This window comes from Thermobia domestica, chromosome 1 (assembly GCF_964235325.1).
Source record: "Thermobia domestica chromosome 1, izTheDome1.hap1.1, whole genome shotgun sequence".
In the NCBI taxonomy this organism is placed as follows: domain Eukaryota; kingdom Metazoa; phylum Arthropoda; class Insecta; order Zygentoma; family Lepismatidae; genus Thermobia; species Thermobia domestica.
The window spans coordinates 32,923,824-32,938,941 of record NC_137454.1 but is presented as its reverse complement, the minus strand read 5'-3'; the positions used below and the strand labels follow the sequence as shown (position 1 = coordinate 32,938,941).

Below are 15,118 nucleotides of genomic sequence, written 5' to 3'. Positions count from 1 at the left end.
GATGCAACTTTCCTGGTGTGCATTTTATGTATGTGGGAGGAGGGTAAATATCGTGTTTTTTTTTTGTTTTGTTTTCAACAGTTTTTTGGGGGCCGTTTCCCCTCTTGGGGGATAGATTCATAAAAATTGTTACATGAAGCAATGAAGTAGGTTACTACATGGTAATATCGTGTATTTGTACCAGGGTTGGCTGGTTTAAACCAAAAAACGAAAAATGTTCCTAAAAGTGTAAGTGTTTGTAAAATCTTGATGAACACACGTTTGTGGGTTCACGTTTCATTCAGACCTAAATTCCCCATTCATTACTCAAAAAGATTATACTGCATAAGCAACTTTATATATATATATATAAGTTTATAAATGTTGTTTTGTGATTTTTTGTAGTTGCTATTATTGTTTTTATTTAATTGCAATCAAAGAAAAAATCTAAATATTGTTTCGTTTCAATGTTTACTATTGATAAAATACATCGAAATGCCGTACTTTTTGTGTGTGGGGGGAGGGGGGTCAGACCCCACGAGAGACATTTAGTGAAATGAGAAGTCTCTTTGGTATTTATTTATGTATAAATGAGTCTGAGCCAAAGTGGACTCAAATAATTCGTATCTTTATTCACTTTTCTTACTAATATGCAAATTAAGTCGTTGTATTTCTTTAATTTGGACCAATAAAAGTTGCTGTTAACTAACTCGAACTAAATTAGTTCTTCTGTACTCCGTAGTACTTTGAAATTGTCCATATGTAATTCTGTATAATGGTTTCACTTGTGCAACTGTTTATCTTTTTGTCCTTCTGAAATGACTCTTGACAGTTATATTAAGAAGCATGTAAAGATCAGTACAACGTATTTTTATCAGGATTCCTTCGTGAGTGAGTCGGCAGACGTATCGCATTTGTGGCCAATTAGTCCTGGTTCCGAGTTCAAATGGAGGACAATTTCTCTCGGATGTAACTCGAGAAACGATTTTTATTCCGCTTTAAGCTTATGTGATCCCTTCCAGCATAACCCGGTAGTTGCATAATAACATCAAGGCGAAACAAACTTATTTCTGTCCATATATGATATGAATATATAGAGCAAATTATTTAAACCAAAAGAACCTGGTTTAAACCAAAAAAAAAAAAAAAACGGTTTTTTTGTTTTTTCAATAAAAACCATGGTTTTTGCCAACCCTGATTTGTACTTCTTGCTTATTATGGGGAGCAGGGAGGGGACAAAGTTAGCCAATTTTTGGAGTTTCAGTTTTTTGACGTAAATTACATTTATTTTTACAACAAACATCAATAGCTCACTCCTTACTTAAGCTAGAAAGGTGATTTGGTACCAAAGTATTTTTGACAGATAAAGCTTTCCGCCACTTGCATTTTATGTATATACGGGGGATACGTATGTACGGCCGAGAGAGGGAGGATGAAGTTTTTTTTTTTCATCAATTTTTTTTTCATCAGGTTTTGGCGAGTATTCCTCCCCTCTGTGTGGTACATCCATAAAAATTGGTATGTGAAGCAATGAAGTAGTCCCCTACATGATAGTAACCTGTATGTGTACTTGTTGTTTATAGAGGAAGAGGGGTCAAATTTGGTTAATTTACATTTATTTTCGGGACGGTCCCGTATAACACAAGATATATTTCACTGAAGTGGTCTAGAAGCATAATTCTTGTTCGTATACATGATGTGTGCAGCAAAAATGATTTGCATATGGACGTGGTACTATAGTGGGGGAGGGGAGAGAATGTCTAATTCAATGAATGTTTTTCTGCGCATATTTTTTTTAAAAATATTTCTTACATAAAACGAATTCATTACGCAATGGCAGCAATGGCTACCATTTCTTATATTATTGTCACAAGTATGTGACCTACACATTAGCATCATTTTGTCAGCGCAGGTAACTGCAAGGGTTGCCAGGGCTCCGCAAAGTCAATATTTTCATATTTTTAATGATTTTTTATGTCTGTTCTTTTTCTACGAATACGGCGGGAATTTCACGCATATTATCTCGTTGGAATTTGTGGTCTATAAGCTTTTCAATGGTGTATATCTCATGAAATGTTCAAATACTTCACTTGAACTTCCGTTGGTTTAGTTATAAGCACACTGATGTGCAGAATTTCGTTCAGTAATTGCTGTTATAATAAGAATATAACTCTGCTTGTAATTTACTCCATGCACAAATCCTGCGGAGGATGGGTTGTTTGTTAGAAAATTAAATTAGCTTCTTCAATCTGATATTTTAGTTGTTTTAAACATGTCCAACCAGCATCGAAAAAAAACACGTTTAAAACAATTTGTTTAAAACGTTTAAAACAAACTGAATAAAACAACAGCCCTCGTTTTAAACATGTTTTAAACACTTGTTTTAAACATTTTGTTTTAAACATATCAACCCTGATAAAACTCTGTCGTGTGAGCACCGCAAGGTTCTGAAACATGTATTTTTGGATAGCGCACATATTAGTTCCTAAGGAAGTCTTGACCCGACTACGGAAGGTCCCATAGCATTTTAGCTATGGACATGTTAAATTCATGTTTTCGGCAGCCTAGAACTCTGAAATGACGGATTTCTGTACCCAGGTTGATCTATACTTTTTATCTTATCTTAGTGTCAGGAATCACCTCCTAAACGTTGTCGGTGTTGTTTTGAAACACTCTGTACATTAAGAATAATGAAATCTCAGTAGAGTGCTCACCTGTAGTGCAAGAGGCTCCTTGTTCGATCCCAGGTCATATGAGTTTGTGGTGGATAAAATAGTGGCTGTGGGTTTACTTCGGGTTCTACTGTTTCCTTCCACATTCACGTTTTACCAGATCTTTTATAATCGTTCACTTTCGAGAAATGATAACTAAGAGATAGTGTATAAAATTTCTTTCTTTTTCTTTTCTTTCTTTCTTTCTTTCTTTTTCTTTCTTTTTTTTCTTTTTTTTTTTTTGCTACAGAAACACCAATACCTCTGATTGAAAGAGACCTAGAAACCTATAACAAGTTTCAAACTTCCTGTTCTAAAATAAAAAAGGTAAAAAGAAAGCAATTACTGTAACACTATTTATGATTCACGAAATAACATCATTAGAATCAATTGTTTAGGAATATTCAGCGAGCGAGAGGAAAATACGTACATGGCTATAACTATCTAGTGTCAAGGATTTCTATTTACTTTCCTGAAACATACGGTATATCATCATACTGAAAACGAAATATGAATATATACACTTATTTTGTTTGCTACGATTATAGAAAAAAAAGACTTATTCGGTCATGCAAACTTACAACTTATTTTTCATCTGTTTTAAAATAATTAGAAAATTCTAAAAAAAAAAAACACTTTAATTTTTGCTTCCTGATTGTACAGTTGTTTATATAACTTTGAGCTTTTATCACAAAACTAAAATGTGTCATAGGTTCGAGAATCAAGCTCTAAAGAGAAGAGGATGCTGTTCGAACTGATTAGCTTGTAATTATTAATTGTGTAATATCGAGTACGGGAGGAAAAAACCTGTAATATGATTGTGCTCTACTGTATCCTTCCATCTGTAAAGTAGCTGAAATAGAAGGAGACGTTAGAACTTGAAGGCACCTCGTACGAGGGTCACTACGAAAGTTTTATCCTCGAAAACCCCTTTTGGAAGCAGTGTTGCCAGTCTTTTTCTTCAAGTGTTGAAAGTTCATTCTCGTAAGCCACTACAGCTTCTTCAGGGCTGCAAAATCTCTTCCAATGCATACGATCTTTGATCTTGGGGAACAGAAAAAAATCACACAGGGTCAGGTCAGGGCTATACGGCGGATCAGTCATAAGTTTGACCTCCGTAGATTCCAAAATCTGAATTGTAATGTTGGCCGTGTGTGCGGACGCGTTGTCATGATGAAGCAGGATCCCACGCAATCCAGTTCTTGGACGCCGTTCCCAAAGCTTCTGGAACACTTTTGTTAGGCAAACAGTGGTGTACCACTGAACAGTAACAGTCCTTTGTTCTTCAAGTGGAACAGTTGCAACATGGCCAGATTTGGAGAAGAAAGTTGCGACCATCTTCTTCCCCCACTTCGCGGTCGCTTCACTTTCGTGAGTGGATTTTCGTCTGGAAAGATCCAAACTGTTGACTGGCGTTTATTTTCAGGGTCAAATTGATAGATCCAAGTCTCATCACCAGTAACAATGTCAGAGACGCGTCAAGAATTGCCTCCATCAAATCTTGCAAGCATTTCGTCACACCATTCCACACGCATGCGCTTCTGCTGTTCAGTCAAAGTGTGAGGCACCCAACGAGATGAAACCTTCCTGAGCCGAAGATGATCATGAAGAATTTTTGTTACTGCTGGCGATCCAATGTTCACTGTAGATTCGATGTCCTTGAAAGTTGATCGAGGATTTTCTTTAATCATTTGTTCCACAGCGGCAATGTTTTCATCTGACACAGCTGTTGCCGGACGTCCAGCTCTCTCTTCATCTTTAAGCGATGTCCGGCCTCTTCTGCATTCACGAAACCACCGAAAAATTGTAGCACGGGAAGGAGCAAGGTCCCCAAATGCCTCCTGCAAACGGTCAAAGCTTTGTGTCTCGTTCAAATTACTTTTGAAATCGTAAAGGATCATTTCCCGAAAATGTTCCCTTTCGAGTTCCATTCTAGACGAACATTACAACAATATTAACCCATTACCAGCCAAACACTTGTATCGTTGTTAATGTCATAAAATGTGTTTATTCATAACTGTTTGAGATATAAAGTCGACTAAAAGCAGGGAATTTAATAGGTGAATTCTGTATCATGCAGAAAAGACTGTGAACAAATGAGAGGAAATGAAATATTGGATGAATATCTTTCCAAACACTTTCAAAAAATAGTAAAATAAACCGTCCCAAAAAAGGGACAATGGCTGATAATGGGTTAATATTAATCATGACTTACAGATACTGTATATAAGCTATATATTTGTCAATATGAATTTTGAAGTAGAATCAGCTGTCTGCTCATCCCCAAAACAGGGCCTTTACCTATTTTCCTAAAAATCCGCCAAAGCCACTTTTATGGTCCGAAAAACAAAAATTATTCGTGAAATCGATAACATGTGGTAACCCTAGATTTGATCATCAATGAAAACTTTTGATTCTGCATTAAATTATAGATTTACGTCTTATGCAGATAAGACGTTCAACTTCAAGCAAATATCAAAATAATGAAAAAATAATAAATTCCTTTCTTTCCAGATATCTATATGTAGAGTTTTTATTACAATAATACGGTTGGTTCATAAAAAAACAAACCTGCTAACTTCAGTTCAAGATAAGTATGTCGATCAGTTAACCTCAATGAAACCCCGTTCTCATAAATCAATTTCTAGTCCATAAAATAGTAGACAGTTAGAAAAAAATCAGCGAAGGTTGTTCCAGTGACGTATTAGTTAAGAGTACATGTTAGTTCTCAGTTTTGAAGTATTTGAGTTTATTCAGATTAACCGGTCATTCGAATTAAAGGAGTAAACTGTAAGTGATGACAGAGGTATTATTCTACTTAAAGCCCGTCTACACTGGGCGCGCTAGTTGCACTACTCTTCTCAGCTAAATTGTGTGCCGTCAGCAGGAGCCAGTGATCAAAACAGTTACGTGGACTGTTGGAACTTCTCATGAAATCTTGAGGAACTTTCGTGCATTGTCAAATTACTCTTGCTCCAAGTTATTTATTTGTGCTTTTGTTTCTTTCTTTGACTGAGAGATTGGATGCGTGGTTTTCATTGTGTCTTTAAATATTTATTTATTTAACAATCACCAGATACAGCTCAGAGGCCATTTTATACTGGATATCTAACAATAACGACAACAATGGAAAGGATTTGGGAAGATATAGGCCAGGGCCTATTTAGTAGGTACCATCCTGGCATTTGCCTGGTAGGACTGAGGAAAACCCTGGAAATCCCGTCAGAATGGTCGGGGCAGCGGGAATCAAACCTACGACCTCCTGAATGCGAAGCCAACGCTAGAGAGAGAGAGAGAAATAGAGAGATTTTAAGCAGTTAAAGGAATTCCTTTATATACATATTTACCTGTTTGAACGTCCGCCCAGGAAGAAAAATGTGTCCGTCCGTCGGAAGACAATAAATCCCAAGAACTACTTGATAAATGACCATCAATTGATCCAGGGTGTAGAAGGATAAAAGCTAGGAATCAAGTTTTTTGAGGAAGATGGTATTCAAATCGGAATCACTATAGAGAAACAACGCTAATAGATAGCGAAAAGTTTTTTTTTTTTTTTTTTTGGCAATCGATTAAGCGTCTCAAGAATATATTTTATGTCCGTTCTTAACTCTTTACTAAAACTGAAACTGATAAAAATCCATTAAAAATTCCGGTTTCAATATTGATATACATAGGATCAAGACCATATACAATAAGATTAACGGGAAGCGATTTTTTTTTTTTTTTTTTGAATCGATTTATCGTTCTAAGAATAGGTACTGTCTTCTGTCTTAAAGTCTTTATTCAAACGGAAACTTTCTAAAATCAACCACTTTCATCTTAACGTTGATCGCTATAGAATAATGCAGCGTTTCTCAAAGTGTGGGTTGCGACCCATTGATGTTACGCGGGTCGTTTTTTTTTTTCGGTGGATCGCTAGAAGTTTTTCCTTCTAATTATGGAAATTTTATTTTGATATTGTGGAAGTACTATTCAGAAAATGAAAATTGGAAGCGTTTGTTAATGAGGTGAACAATACAGTAAGTGGTTACTCAGAGCCCTGGTTATTTCCTTAAAGACATAGAAAAATGTAAAGCAATAGCGATGGCGAGGTTCAAGACTAAATACAGAAATCCACTGCAAATGTCCAATTCCTTGCGCCTGATAGTAGCCTAATTCGTCAGCGCGGATATCAATACAGTTATTAATAAATATCGAAAACAAGCACATGCATCGCATGCGACTCATTATGAATAGTTGTACAGAGATTTTGCTTTCCAATTACTTTTTATATATCATGTGAATTTTTATTTTTTTTTTTTTAGTCTAGGAAATAATAAATTAGAGATATGATTTACAAAATTTAATTAGTTTGAAATACACCCCCATTACGTAGAATGTCCATGTGTATTTGAATAAAAGTAGGTGGGCCACAAAATACATTTTATTATTTAATGTGCGTCGCGGTAACAATAAGTTTGAGAACCTCTGGAATAATAGATAGCGGAAAAAGTTTTCTGCAATCACTTACGCATATATTCCCAAGAATATTTATATTCCATTTCCACTGTAATCTCTCTACTGAAACCGGAAATGGTTGAAATCTACTATCACTTCCGGTTTCAATATTAATTGAGAAAATATCACGCCATACAGACCAAACTCCTTCACGTGGTCTACACATATTATTATTATTATTATTATTATTATTATTATTATTATTATTATTATTATTATTATTATTATTATTATTATTATTATTATTATTATTATTAGTTTTATGTCTTACAATTATGGCCTGTAAATTAGAGTGGGCAAATGATTAATGAAAGCGAATGATTTTGAAAGAATTGGTGTAAAGAGAATGTGGAAGGAAACGGGAGAACTCCGAGAAAACCCACGGGGCCACGATGTTGTCTACTACAAACTCAAGTAGCCTGGAACCCCTCACACCATAGTGAGTCATCGTGCCTCCCCAAGCTATTATATTATTAAGTATATGAAAAGCAAATGAAGGATACTTGTTAATGAATTACTCATTTAATTGCAATTACGCTTTTTTTTTTTTTTAGGGTACGGGAATAGGGAAACATAATGAAATCTTTATTCATCAATTAAGTTTCATCATGTAGAAAATAAGTTCTCACTCCCAGCCATTAGAGGGTTACGCCCTCTCTTTGGCAACTCAAATTATATTTTATATTATTTTTTTTATATTAGGCTTCTCAACGATGTTATATATAAAGATAGTAAGATTCATGTAGCGTCTGTGACCGTTCGTTTGTATGTCTACAACTATGAGAGTAGAAACGATAAGATGGTAAGAAATGGTTTTTTGGTAAGGATTCAATATATAAAAAAAAATACATTCTTTACCTCTATTGAAACTGGAGGTGGTGGAAATACAATAAACATAGTATTACAGTAGTATAAAGATACTATCAAGTTATATACAAATCACTCAGTTATTAGAACGCTTTTCTAAATATAGTTACTTATTTTTGGGACACCCTATATGTTATTTCTAATTTAATGGTAATAATATCACAGAAAAATTACATTCTAATTTTGTTCATTGTCTTTACATCACCTGATCTTTGAAATGTGAAATTTGACTCTGTACTTAACTCTGGCAAATGTCCATATTGTACCCAAGTGGATAGCGCCAAGTTACTGTTTATTTTTCAGAATACATAAATGAACTTAGATATAATCTTCAGTAAAAATTAAGTAATGTACACTTTAGATTAAATGTTTTGTCATATAACAATATGTATGGTTGTTACATTAAATCTTACTGTTGTATTGGGTGAGGGACGCCTGACATTTCCACCCTTGTTCTGTTAATATAAACGAAATAATATTTTGTTGTTCTTTCGTTTCAGGTGCTGGTGAATCAGGGAAGAGTACAATAGTCAAGCAAATGAAGTAAGTAGTTCAATATTATCTCTCATTAATTTACCAATTTCTATGATTATGCTGTTGTATGAAACTTGATTGTCTTTGGATGAACTGCTATTCGAGATGACTTCTTTAAACATATTGAGTTGAGTTGATTTAAGAGTCTTCATCCCGGCGAAATTAAAATACCGCTAATTTTACAGTAATTATGTGATATCTTCAAATAGATAAAAGATAATTGAAATATGGAACAAGAGCGCCCTAGACAATATTATTTTGCGTGAAGTGCCGTTATCACAAGTCACCTAGTGGCTTTCCGTTTTCAGCTGTTTAGAAACGCGAAAATAAATGCCGATTTTCAAAATGGCTCGAAATTGAAAGCAGATAAGTGAGTCGTGATAACGGTTTCTTATGTAAAATATTATTGTCTAGGGCGCTCTTGTTCCACATTTCGATTAGCTTTTATCTATTTGAAGATATCACATAATTAATGTAAAATTAGCGGTATTTTAATTTCACCGGGATGAAGACTCTTAACATCTAGTTGTTGCCTAACATCTCTTTCAGCAACGAGGCTATATGAGACGGGGCATACTGATTAACGTGGAATCCGAACCATATGAGCTCCCGTCGGGAATCAAACCCGAGTTTCCCACACCAAAGGCCCCTATGCTAACCGCTTAGCCATGAAGTTCTCTAAACATATTGAGATGTATATTCTACGAAATCAATAATTTCCCGGTCATCCTGGTGAGAAACAGTGTATATTTATGTTGTATATTCGATTGGGTAGTGAACCGATATCAAGGTTTGACGTTTTCCTGCTATAACGTAGCTGTGACAACGAGGCAAAATTTTTTCATTAAATGATTTAAGTGAGATACATTAATTTGCCTAGTGTATATCAACGAACTAGTATGACTTTTTCTGCTGAAGCCGGCACTGACAACCCGGCGGAATTTTATACACCCCTGTTCAACTAGTCAGAAAGAGCTTGAGGGGAGAGTAAAGCGCGAGATCAATGATATTAGGGAGAATCACGGTAAAGGTCTGCACGGGCTCGGGCCGAGCTCGATACGGCCCGCGGGCCGGACTTGGATCTATAAAGTATATATCACTTCGGGCCTGGGCTCGGATTATAAATCTTTAAATATACAACCATATTTCTCGGACCTTTTCGGGCCTAACTTTGTAAATGTACCGTACAACGATATTTATTGGACGTTTTGACCGTTCTTTCTGGAGAACTTTTAAAGCACAACTGCAAAAGTAAACTTCTAATTGCTGTAAATAAAAATATAATTTTGCGTAAATTATAAAGTTTATGTAATTCGGGCTTATTTCGGGCTCATTTGATTATCACACGAGCTTGGGCCGGGCTCGGGCATAAATACTAAAACATATTTCGGATTCGAGTTGGGCCTCACAGTATAAATTCACGGGCAGGGCCGGGCCCGGGCTAAAAATTCCGGCCCGTGCAGACCTCTAGTGTCGAGTCGAGGTGGGAATAGCTAATGTCGGGACGATGATTGCAGGGGGAAGAGAGATTACAGGGCTGATGAAAAAAGCAAATTGAAGATCCTGTGCCTGCAGGAAACAAGATGGAAAGGTAATAAAATAATAGAGCTAGGAGGCAGCTACAAGTTGCTGTATAGTGGAGCAAATCGACAAGGAAGAAACAGCGCGGGGGATAGTTCTTTCTAATGATATAAAATATAATGTGGTAAGTGTGAATAGAAGAGAGAACTGAGTGATAAGTATCAAAATGTACAGGGACACAATGATCAATGTGGTTTGCAAGTAGGCTGCGAGGAGGAAGAAAAGGTATAATTCTGGGATAATTTGGTCCATGAACTAGGCAGCATTGCGATAGAGAAAAAAGTAGTTGTGGGTAGTGATTTGAATGGGCATGTCGGTAGAAGCAGGGAAGGCACTGAGAGAATACACGGTGGCTGGGGTGTAGGAGAAAGGAAGAAAGAGAAGGAGTGACAGACTTTGCGATGGTATTCAATTTGGCGATTTGCAAGGAGTACCTTTCAGGAGAGGAAGGAGTACCTTTTGACTTACAAGAATACTGGGAAAGAAAGTAAAATCGATTACATTTTGTGCCAAAGATAGTATCTCAAAGAAGTTAGAAATTGCGCGGTTATAAATGGTGAAAGCGTGGTCCCGCAGTGCAAAGTGGTGAGAGTAGACTGGAAATTTGCGAGTAGATACAGTAGAAAGCCGCGAAATGAAAAGCTGTAAATTAGATAGTGTAGATTGAAAGTGGAGAAATTAAGGGATCGTTTAAAGAAAATGTTACGTAAGAAGTAAACTTGCACGAAGAGGCTGTGCAGAAATGATGCCGCGTAAAGAGCAAACACGTACTAATGATCGCAGAGAAGATTTTGGGTAGAACTTTAGGAAAGACTTCCCTGCAGGAAAAGAGTCATGGTGATGGTACGAAGAAATGCAAGAGGCTATTAACGCAAAGAAAAAAGCAAACAAAAAGTGAGATTCCTCTGAGACAAAAGAGGATAAATGTACCTTCAATGAGACTAATAAGGCAGCAAAGAGAACATTAACCAGAGCAAAAGTACAAGCCTGGGATGAAAAGTATGGCAAACTTTAATCTCCAGACGGGACTGAAGAAGCTATACAGGTTCGCAAATAGACAAGACAATAAAAGTTATACTCATATTTAAATGAAAGATGACCAAGGATTGATGCTTACAGATGAAGACAGGATTTAAGAGAGAAAGGAAATTTCGCTTATTTCGAAAAGCTTTTGAATGAAGAAAAACCGAGGAAAGTTTTCAGCAATGGAACTCCAAATATTGGAGCAGCATCAAGAATAAGCCATGAAGAAGTAGAGGGAGCGTTAAAGAACATGAAGACGGTAAAAGTGATAGGTCCAGATGGCATACCAGTAGAAGCATAACAAAAATTGGGACCAGAAAGTACAGATAGTGTATTGGATCTGGTACAGAAAATCTATGAACAGCAAAAAATGCAAAGCCATCTAAGGGATAGTGTTATTGTACCTATTTTCAAGAAGAAAGGAGATGTACAGGACTGTAGAAATTACAAAGGAACAAAACTAGTATCACATATGATGAAGATTTAGAAGAAAATTTTAGAAAGGTTATTATTACGGGAGGAAACGTCTGTAGGAGAATAACAATTTGGATTTATGCCAGGAAAGAGTACAACGGACATAAGTTTTGTACCAAGACAAACTATGGAAAAACAAAAAAAGATTGCATGTTGTCTTTATTGATTTGGAAAAGGCCTACGACAGAGTACCATGTCAGGAAGTATGGAGATGTCTGAAGAGGAAAGGAATACCGGAGAAATAAGTAACAATAATTCATGATATGTATACATAAGCAAGTGAGACCCAAGTAAGAAGTAGTGTGGGGTTAACACTTCATATCCCTATTAGGGTTGGATTACACCTAGGCTCAGTCTTAAGCCCATACTTCTTCAACATTGTCATGGATGTTATAACTCAAGATGTGAAGGATGAAGCCACGTAGAGTATAACATAGATATACTATAGAAAATATAGATATACTATTTTGCTTCTCTCTATAAATGTTGTCCGATAACATCGTTGATGTTGAGAGGTCATTTTCTGGCTACAAATGTAACAAACTGACGTCAGAAAATGTAGAGAAGCATCTCGTGATATACTGTTGGGCTAATTATGGGAAAGAATAAATCCTTAAAAAACGAAACCTTATTTTTTTTGTATATAAAATACAAATGTAAAAAAAAAAAAACTAGAAATTGTGTTCTTATATCACTGTGTTCATTTCGATCTCGTCTATGTATGCATCAAAAATTTTAGAATATATACACTGTAAATACGAATAATAAATTCTAAAGAGAAGTCCGTGAAATGTAAAGTACACTTTCCATATTATATTTCTTCACAAAACTTCTGTCACATCTTCGTTGTATGTGTGAAAGTGTTCTCTTTCATTGCATTGTTAGAGCATATTAAGTGCATATTTTAACATATTAACAGCATAGTTGCTTGCATATTTCATGAATTTTAAGTACATTAACCCCTTTCTGCATGTTTTTTTCTTTTAGCGAAAAAAAAATCATTATTGGAAATCCTCATATGGGAACTTGGAAAATGAATTAAAACTTGAATTTTAGATTTTTCACTTAATTCCGGCGAGAAATAAGTAAGTTCCATATATGACACACTTATAACCCACAAAGAACATACCAGATGACATACGTATTCATACACGTCAATATCTCACACAGCAGACAAAACAGTCATTTGATGCCTTTAATAAATCAGAAAAACTCTAAAGTGAAAAAGGGTATGTGCCATATATGGCACGGCATGCGGTAAAGGGTTAAAATCCGATAACTACTCATGAGTGACTAAACAATGCCAAAACCACGGGATCTTATTATAGAAGCGGCGACCCGACGCCGCAATATCATAAATCACGAAAATGATCTCTTTCTGTTGAGTTTCAAATTGTTATTTTTCTTAGACCAAGAAACTAAACTTTCAAGAATTGTACTGTCAGGTCACTACATATACAGGGTGCGGCACGTAAAACCGGTCCGTAAAGTGAACACATAAAATGAAATGTAATGTATTGAATATGATTAACTACAACATATAAATGAAATGTAATGTATTGAATATGACTACTCACATTCACAGCAGCCTTCACAGCAGGTGCTGAAAGTGTCCTCCGCCCACTTCAACACACATGTGAGCACGATTGAGGAGATTCATATATACCCTTGTCAGTTCTTGTGTTGTAATGCTATTGGTGACATCATGGATCCTGGTCTTGAGTTCTTCAATTGTGTGTGGATTTGTTTCGTATACTCTTCCCTTTAACAGTCCCCATAAGTAAAAGTCACACGTGGACAAGTCTGGTGACCGAGGAGGCCACAAGCCTTTGCTGATTGTCCTCTCTGGTGTAAACATCTCATGCACAAGGGACAATGATGCAGCTGATGCGTGGCATGTTGCACCGTCCTGCTGAAAGTGACATAACTGACGCTCCTCTTCGGTCAAGTGTGTATAAAACTCCTCCAGGATTCCCATATACACGTCACTGTTCACTGTCGTCTCAAAGAATATGGGCCCAATAACGCGTGTGGCGAAAATGGCACACCAAACACCAATCTTCTCATCATGCAAGGGTACCTGGTGGATTGCGTGTGGATTTTCTGTCGACCAATACCGGTTGTTTTGGGAATTTACGTACCCAGACAGGTGGAACCACGCCTCGTCGCTCATGATGAGCATTAGTGGATCCAAGAAACCACTGGCAACATTGCTCAACAGCCATGAACAGAAATGCACCCTCTTCTGCAGGTCAGGCTCCTTCAGTTCTTGCACAACACTTATCCGGTACGGTTTTAACTTCAGTCCCCTTAAAACACGTCTGCAACTTCTCTCACTCGCATGAACCTGTTGACTCAATCTCCTGGTTGACTTTCGAGGACTTCTTGTCATTATCTCCTCCACCTGCATCTTTAATTCAGGTGTGCAGACAGATGGTCGTCTGTTCCTGGGAGCATTTTGAACCGATCCTGTACGCCGCCATTTTTCAATCAATTCCTGAATGGTGCTTTTTGCTGGCACAGAACGTCCTGGAAATTTCTCCCGAAACAAATTCTTTGTTTTCACAAAAGATCCAGTGAGAATGAACCCTTCAACAATGGCAACACGCTCGGGTATCGAATACGGCATTATCACACACTGACACTCACCCGGCTTAACACAACGAGGCCTTTTTCTCAACTGGTTTCGACAAGTTTCACTGGCTGCGGCTGCACGTGACTGCTGCAGGTCACGTAAGTCGACCCGACCTCGACACGCCATCTCTTGGTAGGAAGGTAGATTATTTAAGTGTTGCCAAAAACACAATATACCAGAATATTACGACGGGCCGGTTTTACGTGCCGCACCCTGTACTTTCGGCTCCCTTTTATATTCCGCGAGGGAAAGCGTGTAGGATTTCACTATTATTTTTGCGTACACCGACATGATTCTGAATCTGGCATGGTCCACTCTTACTGTAGGGGGACGTGAGTCGCAACAAAATTTTAATGAAACTTTCAAAGAGTTTGATTATGCAGATTGCCATCATGATTGTTCACAAGAATGTTAGTTGTTGCACATGTTTTCCATATTTATTCCTCTTCCACCTGACCCTCTCTCTCTATTAAAATTTTGATTTGGCCCCTGTCTGGGCGGCAATCGCCGCCTAGCCATCTGAGCCAGTTCGAGCCTGAATAAACTTTAAAAAAAGTATGTTGTTTACCACTGATGGTGGTCAATAGAAGAAGGAGGAATTAATTAATTTCTTCAGAATTGCACGAGAAGTGAAAGTATTGACAGTTATTGAACAAGCATATTAGAGCCTTCCAAGTGAGTATAAAATCCGTGCTTAGTCCTCAAGGAAGCGGTAGGGTCTAATATAAAAGTAAGGTTCGATTGTCAATAGAAGCAGAACTATTGAAGATAATGCCATTCATTTTTGGTTATCATCCATATATTACCATCCTTTCTG

At 36.8% G+C, this 15,118-nt stretch overlaps 1 protein-coding gene across 1 annotated transcript in view; it reads left to right on the top strand.

Moving 5' to 3' along the window:
- Galphao (G protein alpha o subunit) overlaps positions 1 to 15,118 on the top strand; it is a 362,612-nt gene that overhangs the window by 96,059 nt on the left and 251,435 nt on the right. The window contains exon 2 of the mRNA XM_081756619.1: positions 8,555 to 8,597. Within this exon, the coding sequence (XP_081612745.1) occupies positions 8,555 to 8,597 (43 nt within the window). The remainder of the gene's footprint in view (positions 1 to 8,554; positions 8,598 to 15,118) is intronic.